At 32.7% G+C, this 20,640-nt stretch overlaps 1 protein-coding gene across 1 annotated transcript; it reads right to left on the reverse strand.

Annotated features, from left to right (window-relative positions):
- Nucleotides 1–1,354: 1,354 nt before the first annotated feature.
- Nucleotides 1,355–20,091, reverse strand: LOC129222756 (homeobox protein MSX-1-like). Its single transcript, XM_054857284.1, has 2 exons — nt 19,563–20,091; nt 1,355–1,821 (listed from the first exon to the last, which is right to left on the reverse strand). Exons 1-2 carry the CDS (start codon nt 20,089–20,091, stop codon nt 1,355–1,357), a joined length of 996 nt encoding a protein of 331 aa, XP_054713259.1.
- Nucleotides 20,092–20,640: the final 549 nt, after the last annotated feature.

The following is a 20,640-nucleotide window of genomic DNA, read 5'->3' on the forward strand; positions in this document are numbered from 1 at the left end:
AAAACACAAAACTGCTTTAAGCTTTTACTTCTGTTACTATAATGATTGTTTTGCATTATATTGATCTAAAAGCAATTTTGGTTGATGTTAATGCAGAATGGGGAGTTGGACTACATAAGTTTACTCTGTGAAATTATCACTTTCAATCTGATTAGTGTAGTTGTATCAGATTAAAAAAAAACATATTTATGCATAGCAAAGCAGAAAATATTAATGTAATTGGTGACTATCATAATTGTCGGTATAATTAGATAAGAAAAGCACAATTTAGTCTCACTGATTTCTATAAGCTAAGTCATCTATACGTATTCTGTTTTCTTTAGAAGTTAGAGCATAAAATTTAATCATTTTATTCAAATAATCTTAAAAATGAACTAAAAATGACCAACTATCAATGAATGGCTATAATAAATGAATTAATTTCATCTTTGTCAAAAAGAGAAAGAATGATTAAAAATATTTTTACGTAAGTTATTCAAGACTCATCATCTAATAAAGCAATTTTTGAGTTCTGTAATATAATTAGAACAATGGTGGGTGGTGGGGATAGGTTAGAATAGTACTTACAATGCTTTTCAAAAAAAATATTTCAGTCCTCACACAATTCATTAGCTGGGTAAGTTTAGAACAATGGTCAGTTTGTATTTTTAAAAAATTATAAATAAATAAGTTTAAAACATTTTAACATAATTGATGCATTGATTTTTTCCATTTTATATTAAGCTAAAAATGTTAACTCTTCCTTTCTCGTAAGGCTATAGTTTGTAGTGTCACTTTTTTTTTTTCATTTAGTTCTTATTTGGAACTTTTTTTACAGAAAACTTGGGCAAAAAAGAAAACATCATTAAAAATCATCATGTAGACATTGGCATGGAATTGCACAACCAGAAACATATGGAGTACATAAATAACGAATTTCTTGAACATGGAATTCCTATGAACTTCGACTTCAACAGAGAACATTAGAGCATCTAAAGTTGTTACGTTTCGTCACTTATTTAAATACATTTTTTACTAATGAGTTCTCAGTTAGATCGTTTGTTCAAAGCTGTTTTATAAAACCTGAGGATAGTATTTCGTGTTTCCACTCATTGGGTAATGGATTCGCTGTTTTAGAGAAACAGTTTCAGCAAGCTCGAGACTTGGACTTGACATCATTGAAATTACAATCTGGCATTTGTATTTACACCCTTCCCTGTTCTTAGCTAGGCAATTCAGCTGTCTTGATGACTAATCAGTTTCAGTCACTCCACTGGGGCTTCTTGATGGTACTTTTTCTAGCCACGAAGACAAGAAGGTAATATTTCATTTTTCACCTATTTGAATAATTTGTTTTGACGAATGGTGCAAGAGTTCATTGGGGACAGGCCGTAGCCATGGGAGAGGGTACATTACCGGAAGTTGACGTCGTATAGAATGGATAAGGAGACATAATAGGTCCTAAAAAGGGTCTTGACACAGGAATTCCATTTGTGCCTATATGGGCTGGTGGTGGTACTCCAGCAAGAAATCCATGTCCGCCAAAGCCAAAAGAAGGGATCAGAGGTCTAGCTGCCATTCTCAATTTCTCAATTTCTGCTTCCTTGAGACGCTTTTCCTTGGCTCGGCGATTCTGGAACCAAATTTTCACCTGTGTCTCCGTGAGGTTTAATGAAGAGGAAAATTCTGCCCGTTCAGCGATAGATAGGTACTGTTTCGAACGAAATTTTCGTTCCAAAGCTAATAGTTGCTGAGTTGTGAAGGGTGTGCGGGGCTTTCGGTTGCTCTTGTGTTTACGCAACTGACATTTCACTGCAGGGAGTTTCGGTAGTTCACCAGGTTCTGGAAGAAAAAAAACCATTAATGAGTTTTTTGATTCAGTGACATGCTTTTCGAAAAGCAAAAAAAATAAACAGAATGTTTTTGAATTTGACTGCTATTTACACAAGAGACGCATTTAATATGTCAATATAACAGGAAGTACACTGTACAAAATACTACTAACAGATTATCTTCATCTGAAAGTGAGTATCAACTTTAAACTTTACAAGGGCAACTACCTTCTTTTTCAGAAATTTGTAATCACCATTGAAATGTTACCCTGCAAGCTGATTTTCGTGTTATTTGGTTTTGCCGTTTTGCAGGTAACCAAGAAACGTTTCATAAAAGTTAAAGTGGTTGCCACAACGAAGGGGAGGGCGGATGTTGAAAATGAAAAAAATTATTTTTTAAATGACATACTTAAAATTTGGTACCCTGATGTATTTCTAAATGAATAAAGAAATCACACTTTTTTTTTTCAAAAATATCAAAAATTTAAAATATTATTTAAATTTTAAATTCTTTTTAACAGAATCTAAAATTTCTCCCTGCGTCGCAAAATTTAATTAAATTTCATTTTTCTTTTTTTAAACCATAATTTACATCTAATAAAACAAAAGTTGCTTCTTCAACATAAATTTTTAACAATAGTTTTTTCATAAAAAATTTTACATCAAATTTTACTATGTTTTTTATGAAAAATATTGACTTTTTGTAGTAAATAGCCCTGAGAACTCATAATATAATGCAGATAGAGCCATTAATGTAAGCAAGATTTATTCCTAACATTATTGATCTAATTTGAGCCAAATTGCAAGAATATTGGACAAAAAGTTTTGCGCATGGAACAATTTGAAAATTGTGCAGAGTGTAAAACCTACTTTGTTGAAAAAACAACAATTTATTACTTTATGGTGCATGGATAGAACAAATTCAAGTCCAGATTTCAAATATCTTGACACATTACTTACCTTGAGTAAATGTGGTACCATAAAAATATATTTAACATTAAACAAAAAAAAAAATGATTGCATTTTCAACCAATTAAATGTAGCAGTCCAGTTTTCGAAAAGAAAAAAACTTTCGTTGTTTTTCATCGGAGACTCAACTGGCAGAGAAATCTTGTTATTGAGTGCATATATGCTTGCATTATATTTAAAAAGGAACAATAAAATATGATTTATATGCTCAATGACTTCTGTATTAGTATTCAATTCTGTACTCAGGCATGTTTTTGTTATATTCAATTACAGTATACACTTAGGTTATATTCAAAATGGGCTAGTTGTACCCAAAAGTAGTTTTATTCGTGGTCAAATCAAGTAGCTCATCGCAGCTTTCTTTCCCCAAATCTCTTTCTGCGGCAACGCATTCCGGACAGAAGACAGTAGACTTAAGATTTCGTAGTCAATGATTAAACCAGTCAACATGTCAATAACTATACCCATTCCATTTAATGACGTATGGCCTCGTTTTTGCCATGTCCCGTCATAGGAGACAAAAATGTCAAGGACTCCATCATTTTCAATCGTTCCGTTTTCTAGATTCATTCTGCGAATGTCATCTCTCGAGGCATTTAAGATCTTCTTCTTTGTATCACTCGACTCATTTGAAAGCGTGTCTACATAGGCTGCAAAGGTCTTTTTATCCATATTTGGTATTCCCAAAACCATCGAGAAAGTTTGCAAAGCAGCATAGCTTCTGCCGATTGCCAAAAATGATTCCACAAGTTTTTTATTCAGTTCGAATTTCTTCGACATACTCTCTCGTGGAGTGTTGAAAGCTGAAGAGTAGCAATGATTACAGTTCTTGCAAAAAATTGCCATCTTGCATGCATATCCAAACTTGCTGCTAGTGCAAACATTCAATGATTTATTCCCACATTCAGTGCATGGCAATTCACATAACAGAGGGCTCCACATTTCTTTTGACATCACAGTAAAGTTTTCGGGCATACTGCTGCTGGGCGACTGTACAGCACATTCAGAAGAATTAGGTTGATCCACAGGGGAACACAAAATGCTACTCGGATATTTGCTTGCATTTTTACGTTTAGCAGCATTTGCAGCGCAAGCGGCTCGGGTATAACTTTAATATACCCCCCCCCCCCCAACAATTACGCGCCAAATCTGGCACTCTCTACGGACTTTTTAGGGCTGCAGGTTCTTACTTTGGTGTTGCCAATTTAGGTTTTTTCAGATTTTAGGTTTTTGTTGTTTCCAAATTTAGTATTTTCTTGTATTTTGTACCATTTTTTGAGTTTTTTTTTTCTTTTTTTAAGTTTTGTGGCAACAATTTTTGGATTTCATATATGTTTTAGCGCCATTTCATTCATTCGCCATTTCTTTGTGAAGTGATCAAGAAGATTTCTGACTTGCCGTATTTTGCTGCAAATCTGGTAGTATTTTCCAATTATACTTTTTTTCTATTAAATATTTTTATCTTTTAGCTTTCAATATGCCTACAGTATGTATTGTTGTTGAAACGTTTCAGGGAATTTTGAGCCATAAAACAGGTATTTTGCTTGGCGAGAAAAAAAAAGTCGCCAAATTTCCGATTTGGGAGGTATATCAAAGTAGTTCCGCGGCTCGTCGCTTAGAAGGGCGACCTTCAGGCTTCCGGTAACGTGAACTAATCAAGTCCATAACTTATAAGAAATTAAAACTATTCACCAACAATCAATAATATAGGACAACGTAACAGATAACAAGAAAAAAATCAACAAATTACAACAAAAAAAAAAAAAAAAAAAACGGATATCAACAACAAATTACAACGAAACTTGGTTCAAAAAAGAATGAAAACTCGCAATCGCTAAATGTAAACAAATTGTCGGTTATATCAGGAATACGGTTACAGTTAATTAGCTGCAAAAGTGCATCTTCTTGGAATAAAATAATTTTGTGTGGCCTGTCATATAAAGTGATGAAAATCAAGTAGTAATGTGTAAACAAACAATTTAAAGGGCATTTAAATGTCCACGGCGGCCATTTTGAACCATCAAATGGCAGCCACGTTTGGTTCCTTTCACAAATATAGTTATAACTTTTTAAAATGTTGATGTAATAGGGAAGTTTTCGATTTTTCAATTTTATTTTTATGTGATAGAGTAACATGTATGAACATCATAGGTGAAAAAAAATTTTGCGATACGATAAGTAGCTGTTTTTTAAATTAATTTTTAAAGTTCAAGTGCTTGTGACGTCAAATGGCATAGGAAGTGACGTAATGCGCTCTTCCGATAGGGGAGAAGCCAAAGGACGTGCATTCGACTTCGAAGACGAAACGTAAAAGGCTTACCTCCTCGCATTTAACTCCTCTCGTTTCTGGAACATTAAACCTCTCATCCTCTCGGAAATATTCGAATATCATCATTGATGTTACTTGAGGAAGATTATTTAGATTGTGCTTTAACGAATCCGGCCTCCATAGCGTGTTCAAAAGGATTATTGAATTTCTAAAAAATAAAAATATCAGCGCGCTCAAAATGTCCCTAGCGAAAACGAGGGATCTTCGGCGGAAAGCTGCCCATTAGTGCCCTGTGACGTAAGCTCGTGACGTTTCAGGAGAGCGTACTTTTGCGCTTGGATGTTTAAAAATTCATTTAAAATCAATCACGGTGTTTTAAAATTCGGCGATGGTGAATTTTTTAGTTTTGAGGGTCAATTAACAATATCCAATAGCCAAAATATGAACATTTAATAGGTTGCAACTTCCCTTTTGGATAATTCTTTTGGATATATGCAGTTAAAAAGTCTAAGAATATAATAAAATTTAACAAAAAAAAAATTTTTTTTAATTATTTTTTGATGATTTTCAACGTTCACACTCCCCTTTTAACAACCATTTTTCAACGTTTATATGATGAAGTTTGCTACATGGATTATTTACAATCAAATTGAAAACAAAACCTCGTGATAGTAAAAAACAAACTATGTTTTTTGCGTATAATATCTAAAGATAAACAACCCTAGATACGATAGTTCAGTTTCTTTTTCGGGGGAAGTCACCTGAACAATAAAAATATTACTTATGTGGTTCGAAGTGCTTCCACGTTTCGTTACGGATTATGAAATTAATTTTTGAAAAAATATTAATCGGAAACAATATTACATTTGAACGTAAAATTAACTTTTGTACTGACATACAAAACTTGAGTTTAAAATATTCGAGCTAGTTTTGCTGTGCTGAGAAATACCTTTTGCTGACCTTTTAGGAACCATCTATCATCGCTTTAATCAACTACAAGACTTACTGCATAAACTGCTCGTATTACATTAAAACGACAGCACTGTTATTTGTGAAACAAACAGCAGTTCCTAATAACTGTTCAGTTTCTCACAAAAAATTGTTAGTAATAATAACACAATTAAACGCAGTTATGCAATAAAGCTCTTTAGTGGTAAACCTCAGTTCCTGTAGGTCTGAAAATCCTCAGGTATGTCCTCAAGGGAATTTTTTCCTTCACGCCTTCCATTGAGCACAATGACACCTATTTGTCAGGGAGTCAGGTGTTAAATTTCCCGAAATAAGTGCATTTGTTGGTTCATTATTTTCCTTGCCCATTTGTGTCTCATAGCTTAAAGGGATTTTCCAGGGCTAGATTGCATCGTATAAAGAGTAGGTTAAAGGAAGTATTGTCCCTTTGTATTCATAGTACGCCTCTTCCTTTGCAGTATCTCTTCCTATTCATAGTAACCAAGTGATACAGATACAGTAAATCTACTCTTTTAAAAGGTGGACGAATTGGTTTAGGCTTCAACAAAGGGCGTTTGGCTTGTAATTTATGGGCCAAGATTGGTGGGAGAGATTGAAGCAAAAGAAATTTAACTATAGCAGAACAACCACACACACACACAAACTCTTACTGAAAGTTCTTTGTATATTCTATTTAAATTTAAATTTAATTTATAAGCGATTAGAAATAAAAGCTTTCTTGTTAGGTAGTTCTTTTAAAAAATTTAGGAGTTACTTGTTTCGTACCATGGTTGTTTTTAGACAGTCTTTAAAGAGTTGTTAAGGTAAATAATTGTTCTTATATGCTTTTAATTATATTAATTCATTAAAAAAGAAGAAGAAAACTCCTTTTAAGATTAATGCTTCTTTAGGAAAAGAGCTGTTCTGTATTGAGTCGACAAAACATAAATTCATTCGCATGTGCAAATAAAACATTTATGGAATTGGTTCAAAACTGTAATACAAATTTCAAAACTTAAAAGAGCTTTCTAACAATAAAAGAATCAACTCTAAGTATTCTGAGTTGTTTTCAAATCTGTTTCTAAATGTTTCATTAAATTTTCTTCTCGTAACCAAAGAATTGACACATATTTTGCATTGAGACTTATGACTGGAAAAAGAGAAAGAGAAAGAAAGAAAATCTTATCTTGTAACCTTCTAAAAATACACTCTCTCTATCATTGTTAGTAAGATAGGAAAGTTTTTGCGCTATTTGTTAGTAAGTTTTTCCCTATTCGTATCCTTGTTATGTTAATTCCTAAAGATATAATCTCTCGTTTCTTCACACTGAAAAGTTCTGTATCCGAAGATATTGATGCAGAATAAACCGAAATGTGTAAGTAAGTTATTCAAGAAAAGTTGAACTATGGTGAAACGACACACTTGAATTTCGGACACATACGAGTATATCAAAATAAAAACTAATAACAATTACAGCAACGGGTAACTTCCTAATTCTGACATTGAAAGTAATATTAAGTAAATTATTGCTTTTAAAATTGGTTTCAGAAAATGTGGAGTCCGAAATGCGGTCCAAAACCAGTAAGTCCTCCGTGATGGATGCTTTTCTCCAATCCAAACCAACAAGCTCTTTCAACTTCTCCTGTTTCCAAGCGATGTTTCATTCTTAAAGATAAGATATGTCTTGGTCGTAAAAGTGTCATCATATATCACATTTTAATTACAGCGGGGATCCTTCCTTAGTCGGACACCCCGGACTTTTGAAAGGATTTCAGAGAATGCGGATAACGAAGGGGTTCTGCCGTAGCTTTTTCTCCGTAACAAGTCAATTTACTGCGAAACGGGACCAAGGCTTATCAGTCGCGGTTGTCTTTCTTTGAGGTTGACTTTCTGTCGGTTTGTTTAACTAGATTGATATTTTTGCTCATGCCAAAGGTAAATGGAACTGAATTAGTTAACTCAGACTGTAACGAATAGCAAGGAGTGATAGGGTAGGTGTTCTGGCGCCGTTGGGGAGCTGAAAATTTTTTTTTTTCCAACATGGGAATCAACAGTTGTCGGGCTCAATTACGACATCAGGGGGCCCTAGGTCAAACGGTTTTTCATAACCCCTCTGTAGTCAATCCTTACAGTTTTAACCATTAGCTAAAACTGTTTAGGGCATTTAGGGGCCCCTAGGCCACGGCCTAGTCGAACTATCCAGTAATCAGGCCCTGTAAGTTGTTGAGTTATCGAGTAGATGCTTAAGTTAACAAAAACTGAATGTATGCGTTTTTTAAAGAATTGCAGATTATACTAAACGCAAGACCCGATAAATCCAAAGTAGTGCTCACAAGTCCTGGCGAAATTTGGTGTCCCTCACAAGAAAACTCATATCTTTTTCAAAGTCGGTGTTCTAAAAAAAGCAGAAAGAAAGAAATTTACACTGTTTTTCAGTAGTAAATACTGAAAAACATTCTGATAGATACATGTCTACCATTCTGGAACTGACACGCATTTCCTTTTGAAAAATCACGTTAATTTATATAATTTTTAAGATAATAATATAACAGAATGTTGGTTTTAATTTTTGTTAACTGCTGCAAATATCAAGATACTCGTAATTTATACTGAAGCTAATGCAAATTAAAATACATTTTTCGTTTCATTTTAGTTGTATTAATTTTTTCTCCTTCTTTTTTTTAAATGTTATTTATTTATTTATTTTTTAATTTAATTTTAACAGTACAACTCTAGGTTTCAGTTGGAACCTTTTCCGTGTGTTCTATGGAGCTGTTTAATGGGTTCATGAAGATTTTGGTTTTTTGAGTGTTCAAATAGTACCTCTTTATTCACTCAAAATTTGCACGTTGCGTGAAAATATAAATATTGCAAAATCGGGGTTTGATACGACAATAAACACAATGTTAGAACAAAAAATACTTATTTCAAATTGCGTAAAATATTTTATGTATTCAAATTTCATTTCATTTTTATTGTTCAATAAGCTGACTAGCTGCACTGACCTGCTGGGAAAAATGAAAATAATGGTAAATTATTTTAAAATTTGAAAATTCTTGTAAATAGCCCGAAGTTTTACCTCTAAATATTTTTCTCTCTCCTTATTTCATATTCCTTCTGTTCACGAGAAATAGGTACACAGTCCAAATAGAGCAATTTCTCATTCATTTCAAACTATTCTCAAGCAAATTCTAATCCTGGAAACGAAGTGTAGCAATTTAGAACTGAGCTTGGAGGACGCACACAATTTAGAATTGTTTAAGTCTTTTGCTCTCCATTTAGCCAAAGATTGATGGAAAATCACAGCCATTTTCAACTCAATTGAGGTAAGGAAGCCCTAGAGGGGAAATGTCAGAGGACAGTGGAGGTTCATCCTGACAAATGAGGGTGGTGTCTCAGCGTGTCGTCCAGAGCCCTACAGCGAAAGTGTCCACGCTGAATGAGGGGTGTCACTGACTTTAAACGCTGGCATTCTGGCACAGTTTATTTCAGTTTACTGTAGTAAGTGACCATAAATCATGCTAGCAAAGTTGCTAAGTTCTGGTCAAGACAAAGATTCACAGTTCCGTTGCTGTATTTTGTTCTCATCGTGGTCTTCAATTAAATGAAAATTCTTTAAATTCCGGAACATTTTCAAAAGCTAAGAACTTCCGTGCACAATGGCGCAGCGAAAGGGGGGGACCCCCCCCCCCCAGAGCCATTGGTTTTAAGATAAAGTCAAAATTCTGATATAGTAGTTTATGCATATGAAAGGACTCTTTTGATCAAAAAAAAAAAAACTTCGGAAGGTACTTTTGAAGGTACTTCCGAAAAGGTAAATCCCCTCCAAAAGGTATTTTTTCATCAAAAAAAAAAAAAAAAAATCCCTCAAGGAGGTATTTTTCATCAAAAAAACCCCTTCCAGGAGGTATTTTTGATCAAAAGTCCCTTCAAGAAGGTATTTTTGATCCAAAAACCCCTCCAGAAGGTATTTCTGGTTGCGCTAGTGTCCGTACACATATATATTTTCTTTTATTTACTGCTGGTTCACGCAACTATGTATTGTACTCAATCATATTCTATACCGCAGCGTTTATTCATGAAAAATTTCTCTTGATTGATCTCTCGTTTACCTCTACTCAATTTTGATTTAATGTTTATGAAACGTTTTTTTTTCCCTTACAGCGAAAGCATTTTAACTTCATAATTGTAATACAGTGAAACCCCGATTTTACGTCTCCTAAATTTACGTTTTCCTTGCATTTAACGTATTTTCATCGGGTCCCATCATCAGTTTTTGCTGCTACGTAATTCTCGCATGTTACGTTTTTGAAAACCAGTCCCTTGAGAAACATAAAATCGAGGTTTAACTGTACTAAAAAGTTTTTATATGTTGTTGTGCCATCTATTGAAGAAACTATTCTTATATTCCCATATTTTTTCAGATTTTTTTTCTTCAAAAAAGAGGTTGTTGCAAGGAAAATTACTTTTTTCTTTTGCTAGGACTATTTAGTTCAGCCATCATGTATGTCTAATGAGCTATTTTTATCAAAGCTCTGAAAGACTAGAAGAAATTAAAAACTAATGTTGGCATTATAGATTATTTAGTGATGACCCACGTTAAGCGTAATTAATATTTCGTTTTGAAATATGAAGTATACATTCTAGAGCGTTTTTATTGCTTTTTACTTTTTTTTTTTTTTTGAATAGAATTCATATTTCTGAAACACAATTTGTTCCATCAAATCTTAAATAACTCCTTTAAAGCTCTTTAGTAGCAGTTTAATTGATACTTCAAAAATTTCTTAATATTATTTCGGTTATTTCAATGCAAAAAGTGAGTCTTTTTTTACGACGATAAAACACCTATAAAAAGTGTCTCACTTTGTTTAGTTTCATATTTATTTTCATCAAGAAAGCAATGAAAGAAGAAACAACAAAATATATTGTTCAAAAAATTAATTTAAAAAGATCTGCGTCATTAATTTTTTTGCAGCAAATGCCCGCGATCATAAAAGCAAGCTTTTAATTTACTTTTTTTTTCCTCGTATTTTTTTCAGTTTTAATTACTTATTGTTAAAAAGCAGCAAAATTGAGAATAAGTCTTTAAGAAACAAGCTTCAAAAATGATTATAATATAAAAACTCTCATTAATGTTCTTACATTCACTTCAATATTTTTACCTAAACGCTTTTTCATATTAATTTTTTAAACAAAAATGACAATAACTTTTTTTTGTTCTTGAGCATTTCAGTAATTAAGTTTTCAGAATTATTTAATAAGGTCATTTAAAGGGATTTTCAGAAAATTAATTGCATTTATATATTAATTAAAAGTGCTAAATTAAGTAAAAGTGCATTACTAAAATGGTTCCAAATAGCTAAATTAATTTCTTTAGTTACTATTATGTAAAGAAAAATAATTCAAGTATTAAAAATTACTAAGCATTTAGCAATTAAACAAAGCTGTAATAATGTGAACATTATATTTTCCAGTTTATTTCTCTTACTTTTAAGTAATATTTTTAACACATTTTGCAGGTATTTTAAAACTATTAAGCTATTATCATTCTCAGTTTGATTTGTTAATTAGTTTTTAAACTACTCATTTAATAGCTTTTTTATGCTAGTTTAAAATTTATTCGCATAATCGTAAGGGCAATTTTTCCGAAGTGTTTGAAATATTAAAAATTGCAGGTGGTACAGATATTGAATTGAAACATTAATTGAATCGCTTAACATTCAGAAAGAATTCGCTAAAATTTATTTTTTACGTCTATAATTTTTAAACTGCATACAAAGTAGCGCGACTTTGTGCTGCCTACTGCTTTATGCGTTTTTATTGAGTCCTGGGTGTATTTTCTTATGCTTTACTTCTTACATTAAAGTTATTCGACTAATGAAGTTGATTTAGGATTCAGGATTTTCTAATTCTGGCTTATTTAGTTACCGAGTAAAGTGAACTACTGAACAAAGTACCACAACTTTGCACTGCAGACTGCTTTATGCGTTTTAATTGAGTCCTGAGTGTATTTTCTTATACTTTACTTCTTACATTAAATATTATTCGACTAATAAATTGATTTTGGATTCAGGATTTTCTAACTCTGGCTTTATTTAGTTGTCGAGTTTGGTTAACAACTGAACTACAAACAAGGTAGCGCAACTTTACTCTGCAGACTTTGCTTTATATGCGTTTTTATTGAGCTAAGGAAGTATTTTCTAATACTTTACTTTTTACAGTGAATGTTGTTCGACAAATAAATAATTCATTTAGGCTTCAGGATATTCTAATTGCAGCTCATTTAGTTATCTATATAACGAGTTTAACTACTGCACTACAAACAAAGTAGCCCAACTTCGGTTGTAGCCTTGATTTATGCGCTTTTATTGAGTTTAGAGAGTATTTTCTGATACTTTACTTATTCGCATTATAAATGTTCCTGCTTACTGCATCATAAATGTTATTCGACTAATAAGAGTTGAGCTTCAGTATGTTCCAATGGGGTTGTTTCCTTCAGTCAAAAGTAGTACTTTTGTTACTGAAATTGATAGAATGAGCAAAAAAAAAAAAAACATGGACTCAGAAAATACTTTTATTTTCAAAACAGTTATTTTTTAATTAATTTTTTAAAATGTCCGATTCTTCAAACAAGGTGTGGTCTTTATGACGTCACAAATGATGCATTTTGGCTCATTTTTCTTCATTTTTCCACGTTATGATAATCAAGGAGCGAATTAAAATTGCGCTCTACGCTTGCTATCAACCATATCGTTGCCAATACACATGAGTAAAGATGCGAATTAAATATTTTTCGATGAGAATGGCAACACAGAATGGCATTTCATCATTTGTGATGTCATCGGCAAGAAATGTAAACAATGAAAGATTACCGATTTAAGTATTTTTTTAAATATATTAAACTAACCAAATTATTTAAAAAATGGTCAGATCCTATGTTTTTAAGCATGTTCTTTCGGGAAAAAATACTTTTAAAATATTAGAAACGACCCCATTCAGAGTTAATTAATTTGTAACAGTCGGAATAACCTAAAACATTTAGTTTTAGGTTATTAACTATATATATATATATATATATATATATATATATATATATATATATATATATATATATATATATATATATATATATATATATATATATATATATATATATATATATATATATATATATATATATATATATATATATATATATATATATATATATATATATATATATATATATATATATATATATATATATATATATATATATATATATATATATATATATATATATATATATATATATTTATTTATTTTTTTTTTTTTATTTTTTTTCTTTTTACATTCAACAGTATTGCTTTGAAGCAGCATCTAAATTTTCAACAGAGTTGGCTAAGCAATTTAACTCGACGCTGAATTGTTTGAAGCAACGAATAGTTACAAACCACTTTTGAATGAGAGCGAATACGCGAAATCCCTTATTACCGAGCTCTTCAACTCGGAGGACAAAAAATTTTGTTTCAAATATTATCTTCACATAGCCTGTAAATACGATGCTTTAGATTCAACAGCATTGCTTTGAATAAATGTCTTTATATTCAACAGAACTCCCTAAGCAACTCAATTCAACGCTGAAGTGATGGAACGGATAGTTACAAACCACTTTCGGCTGAGAGTGAATTAACGGAATCCCTTATTACCGGGCTCTTCAACTCGGAGGACAAATCGATAGCGTTCTCACCTTCCCGCCCGAGTGACCGAAGCGAATCCCTCCCATTCCGATTCTATTAAAAGCGCTGCCCAGAAAATGTGTGTATACTTGTATTTATTTCAGGGAGAGCATGAGTCATTTGGTGCAAATGTAATTTGTCACGGAAATCGGAAGCGCGAGGCGTTAGTCAAGGGTCACGCGAAAGGCGACAAGGGAGCCTAATAGCCTTGATTAGGCCCAATCACGATAGAGGAGCTTGATGTCTTTATTTAAAGCTCAGAAGCCTCCCGCAATTCGAGTATGGTCTTGCTTTTCAAATAGGACACGAAAATTCTTCAGTCATTCTCAAGTCGACATTTTTTTGTGCGGGAAAAGCAATGCTAATTGTGCAATGCTAATTTACGCCTCAACTATAGATCAAGATTAAGGGTTTCCACACGCCTCCTGGCGACTAAATAAAAAAAGTGGCAAACTGAAAATTTTAGTATCATTTGCCACCCGGTAGCAACTTTCCTCAACTCCAAATATTGACTAGCGTGACTTCCATTAATTACTAATACAGTGGGTTCGCTTACAGAAATCGCGTTCGTTCTAAACAGTGTTGATTCAGTAAAGCGGCTAATTCAATAAAGCGGCTATAATTCAATAAAGTGGCTGTAATTCAATATAGTGGCTATAATTCAATAAAGCGACTATAATTCAATAAAGCCGGAGCTAGTTCTGTTTTTGGTAAAAAGCGGTTGATTCAATTAAGCACTGATTCATTTAACCAACGTCCACTGTACTAACATTATTTAAACTGATAATTTTTATAGTCTAATAGCAATTTAAAAGCTAGTTTGCCGTTTAGTTACTTATTTTTTGGCTTACAAAAAAAGGCTTGGAAAAAATCTAAAAATATTTTTTTTACGCGCCACGACCCCCAAAAAAATTTTCCTATCTTCATCTTCGTCCTCAACCATAACACAAATTCCAAATAACTCCTCAGTGAACGTCTATGGAGTAATGACTATTCCAATTAAATATTTCAAATTAAAAGAAAAAATATAATAGAAAATATCCGTGTGTAAAATAGGTTCTGAGTTTGTCCTAGCGTTTTTCTGAGCTTTGAGGCGTCAGAATTAATAAATCTACGAAGGAATTCAGAACCGAAATTCGAATTTTATTACTTCAAAATTGAAGTCTGGACACTTTCAAAATGAATTTAATCATTTGTTCTACAAAATTATTTCTGTTATAAAATTTTATCTTCTACTTCTTTCATGAAAATGCTATTGCTGATTCAGTGCCATCCAGGAAGGAATACAAATAGCTGCCATCAACAAAACGCTTTACCTCTAGAACCACGGTATAGATAGAGGTTCTAATTTTCAATTTTGAAGTTTTTTCTTTTTTTTAAGCTGTAATCTTTCCTAGAAATCGAATGAATGCTGATGAATGATGATAAATCGCCTTCCACTTAAAAAAATATATATATAAAGTTTCCTCTCATGCAATAGTTATCTGAAAATTGGGCAGGAGCTGGAGTTAACCTAACTTCTATGAAGCGAAAAAAGACTTCATTATGAAAGGGAATGGAACACTAATTTGTAAGGTAAAATAACTCGTTTGATTTAATTAAAAAAAAAAAAAAGAAAAGAAAGCATTTAACGCAATAATCTTGGTGACAACTAAGCTCTGAAAAAAGAACAAGTCTCGCCAAGAGAAGAAAAAAAAAAATCCGTGTAGAACTGGAGGTTTTATAAAATTATTTAACACCCTTCAACTTGAAACCTATTAAGACCTTCGCTTCATTACAATCGTCAATTACAGTAAAAACAACTTAGATGCGGTAACGCCATTTTCCTTAGAAGGAAAGAATAGCATTAGTCAAACAGTTTCTTGTACGGCAGCAGTGGGAAGAAACCATTGAAAAGAGACAAAATATTTGAAGTGAGGACTTTCTTTCGGGAAGCAAAGACCCCATGTCACGTGATGGATTTTAAAGCAAAGCATTAGAAGAAATCAAGTTTCTTTCGCTGTGTTTCACGCAAAACGTGTAGACCATTTGTCGTTCCTGAGTCACGTGGCTTGGAGTCTGCTCAACTTTTGCTATGTTAACTTTCTACCTCCATTTACTAATTGCTGCTCTAAGGAAGAAACTCTGTTTGGTTTGTTATTGTAAAAATAAAGCAAAATTAAAGTAAGTTGGTTTCAAACCACCTCTTTTAAATAAATTAAAATTGTGTTTTTTGATGAAAAGTACATAAGTAATCAGAACTGACCTTTTTCGCCAAACAAAACTCCGTCAACAGTGACACTTACTCTATAAAGAGAGATGTGTTACTCCAACTATTTTTTTTTTCCAACTTAGCATTAATAGTTGCAGTTGGAAAATAGATTTTCTCCAACTACAGTAAACATTTCACCCGAAGGAGAAAAAAAAATGATTGCGCTGAATGAAGTTACGTATACTTTCAATGCAAAGTACGTGTTTTTTGGCTTTATTTTCAGTGAAATTGAAAGCTGTAGCTTTTAATTTAAATAATTAAAAAGAAAGAAAAATTCTGAACTTAATTCTTTTCCTACGTGTGGCTCATGCAAGGGGGGAGCAAAGGGGGCAACCGCTGCCTTACCTCTAAAAGTGAAGAGGTACCTTTCCACTTTTTTAAGTTTAAAACTAACGACTGATCAAAAAGTGATAGTGGTGATCGATTCACATGCATAAAGAACGCAAACTTGACTTCAGGTTAAAACTTCGTAAAAATTAAAGTGGAATTAAGTTGGAAAGATGGAGTCTATTGTGGCCATCTGCACCGATCTTTGAAGTCATGTTCCGAATTTTTTAGATGTCATTCAATCAATATTAATATGTAAGTCCAGTAATATAACTGAAATTTCCAAATAAAGAAGGAAGTCAGTCTTAGAGCACCTACCACCTAACCTGCCTCCCCCTCCCCCTCCTTCACATCTCCTTTTGACTCCCCACTTTTTTGGTAAACCAGCCGCCTAATGCACTTCTCAATTTTTTCTCAGTAATTGTTGGACGTTCTTCCTTCGTACAGAATGACTTCTCTGAACCTCAAAACATGGAATCGCGAAATCATAAGAACTCCTGCGCGTCAAAGAGAATGTAAGAATCAATTTTGGCTAAATTGAATAACTAAAAGAACAGATACTTTGACTCCCAATGTGTCCGATCCAGAATTAGAAACATTACTCTACTCCTATTAATATGAACTTCAATTTGTAGTTAATTGTTGATTACACAAGATAATCAATGCGAATTCTAAGCATTTTAAAAATTAAAATGCAAACAACATTTGCTGGTAAAAACTCATTATCAAAGATACCGATTTTTAGAGTTAGATTTTTTACCATAATGACTGCAATTGCATTAGAAGCTCATTCAACTCGAACAAAATTCGATCGAATCGAATGCGATCAGCCAGTTGCGCAGCCAAAAAAGTTCTTAGCCAGACTCAGAAGGAAATTTCTGGTTGACACTATGGTAGTTAGGAATTCGATCGAGCCGAACAAAATCGAGTTGAATTTGTCCCTTAAATTTAAATTTTTAAACATCGATGGGAAATACATATTTCTTAGAAGACATCAAGTACCTTTTTTGAATAATTTTGCATGTTTTCAAATATATAAAATGATAACAATAATAATAATAATAATAATTAGAGATAAAAAATGAGAAGAAAAAATTTGCCAAAAAAAACTGTATCTTTTAATGGTAGAAAACCGGCAAATTCCCTCGAAAATGAATATCCTGAGAAGGGGACGAGTTAAATATTTTTTTCAAAGTTATTCTACACTGATAATTTTAAAAAAATGTTCAGGGTATGAATAAAAAAGACATTAAAATGACTACATAATTAAATTATTATCTTTTATTTGATTTCTTGTTTACTAGCAATTAAAATTGAAGACAGGAAAAGCATTTTTAAGGTAAATCCCCCAAATTGTGCCTTAGCTTCGTGAAAAAACAGAACATATGTGCCTTTTTTTCTGACAACACATATATGGTTTGTCATTAGTTGTAAAAAGGATTGATATTGAAAAGTGTAAATTAAGAAGTTTAACTTAATCAATAAATTGTTAATGCTTAGAATATCACTTTGATTCTTGTGCACATTTCGTTTGTTTTTAAATTAAGGCTTTCGTAACTTTAACAAAGCTAATATGACTAACCTGCATCTCGTATAAATGAAAATGCATTGTTATTACTGTGCTTAGTGTTTGTAGAGCTGTTTAAGGTCGAAAACCTTTAATTTTCAACTAATTTTAGGTTTTTAAACTAAACATTTCAGCAAAAAAAAAAAATTTAATGTCATAAACAAAAACTAAAAACACTAAACAAATTGACTTGATGTTTTGAGGTTTAAGTTGCATAAAATGTTTTTTTAAACACACAGATTTTTTTTTAAGGGAACACAAGTTTGCATTTTCTCCTTTTAGCTTATCATTTAACTTTCATGTAAAAGTATTGTTTTCTCATATGTAATTTAGATTACTCAACACGTTTCTTCTCAGAGTGAAAATACGAAGCTCAAATGTTTTTCCTTTCACTATCGCAACCAGGAATACCTTCTAGAGGAGGTTTTTTGATCAAAAATCACCTTCTGAAAGGGATTTTTTGATTAAAAATACCTTCTGCATGTAGTGTTTTGATTAAAACAGCCCTTTCATATGAACTAACTAATGTATTAGAGTTTGCATTCATGTTAAAACGAAATTATGAGGTTCTCTACAGGGCCTGGTTAAGATTTGGACAGCTCTAGGCCAAACACTTTTTTAGGGACCATCTCAAAGCAAGTCTTGCATTTTTAACCATTGTTTAAAACAATTTTTGACAATTGTATAGGCACCTAAAAGCATAGACCTTGGGCCACGGCCTAGTTCACCCAATCGTAATCAAGCCCTGAGTTCTTATTTAAAATGTTGATAACGTGATTCTATGGATTTTGCAATAAAGTACTTAAAATGAAAACCAAAACAAATATTCAAAGAATTCTGCTCTTAAATAATTAATTAAAATACTGCAAAAAACATTAAAATTATCCAGAAATCTCTTTGTTATAACTCTAAAAGTAAAATTATGCTTTCTTCTCGTTTAAGTTCTGTAACTACAGTGCTAGTTAGGTTGATCAATAGATTAACAGAAATGTTTGAAGCATTCAGCAACTAAACTATCAAACATTATATTCTCTGCATCTGTAAAGCTTTTTAATCAATTAAAAAACATGTTACTCATCTTATTTTAAATAACAAATAACTTAGAATAGCGATAAGTACATTAATAAAAAAAATTAGGTCAAATATTTCAATGAAACTATAAAGTTTATCAAGCAAACTAATGAACATAGAATAATAAATCATCTGCATTCGACAATCATGCCAGTTCCTATAAAATGACATTGAATGTGTTTAAAAAGAATAGACGAGCTGACATGATTTTTAATCTCCTTTGAAAGAAGTTTTAAATATTCTTGAAACGCGTCTGAGTTTCAATTTAATAATGATTCATGATGCACAAATGTTGATATAGTTGTTATTTTGTTCTATTTCCATACAATCATACAAACAATTTTTTACAAATTAAGTATTCGTCATTTCCTCATTAACAAATAAAGACTATAGACATTTAAATAGTTAATAAGACTATATAAAGTTATCTTATAGTCATAAGATATCGAAAATAAATCTTGAAACTACAGAAAACTTTCAAGTCTTATAAGTTTAATCTAAACCTACAAAGTTTGAACAAAACATTTACCCTAAGCGTCTTTATTTTACTGTCCGAACACTTATCAAATTATCGTTTACCATTAGTACAGAAAATGTCTCCACCGACAGAAACATAATGAAATATACTTACTATGAATTGGGGACAGGGATCTCGTCATTTGAAACCAAGGCAGAGCTACACTGAGGGGGTGACTCCAGGGAGAAGTACTTAAGTTCGTTTCTGGATGTCCTAATCCCACATTTTTTGTCACAGATGTTGGTGGCAGGCAACCTGGACTCAAACCCGTCGTTTTCATTCCATGGTCTAAAATTCTGTCCACGCTGAATCTTCTACTTAGGATATCGGACATGACTTGACGACTAGAGGAACCATTTAAAGCTGTTTTGTTGCTATTTTCAGACCTAACAGAGTCCGGACTAGAGGATTTCCTGTCTTTTGATAACAAAGAGTCCACAGAAAAGGAAAAAGTCTTGGACGATTTGGTTATTGCTTTTGTGGCTATTACATCTGGACTTTTTGAAGGCGATCTGCTTTGATGTCTGGCCGTCATGGACAATCGCGAACTTAGCATACCAGGTGAAAGTCTGTGATATTCTGTGCTGTTTGTCGTTTCGTGAATGATGTTGCCATCAGAACCATTAGGCGAACTGAGTTGCATTTTGCTTTTGTTGAGTTCAATTGTGACCGAATAAATAAGGAAATGTACGTACAATAGTCACAAATGAAATCTTCAGTTGCTTGGAATCTCAGACTTTCCGCGCCATTGTCAAACAGTATTATCCAATATACGCTGTTTCCTCAGCTTAGTTCCAAATGATAATGCAAAATGAAAGGGCTTTAACCATCGGGAAATCGGCAATCTCCAGGGCACTTCCGATAATTACCGGACAGTTAATTAGAGTCAAATGAAGCGATCACCAGAGGTCCTCGCACACCAGAGCTAATTCCGTAACAAGGCGAGTCTTCGGAAAGGGAACAACGATAGCCAATCCTTCAACTGGCTAACTGGGAAATGGATAACACGTTATCAACTTCTTAAACAGCTCCGGTTCATTCTTTTGACTAAATGCAAGGCAAAAGCCTTCCTCAGGCACGTTGGTTTGGGAATAGGCGGAACTCCGTCCCACCAATAGAAAACGGCGAGTACGCGATGCCACGCCCCTGTCGTCATGACGACGGGAAGAGGATAGAGTGTAGGGGAATAAAG

This window comes from Uloborus diversus, chromosome 5 (assembly GCF_026930045.1).
Source record: "Uloborus diversus isolate 005 chromosome 5, Udiv.v.3.1, whole genome shotgun sequence".
Classification (NCBI taxonomy): domain Eukaryota; kingdom Metazoa; phylum Arthropoda; class Arachnida; order Araneae; family Uloboridae; genus Uloborus; species Uloborus diversus.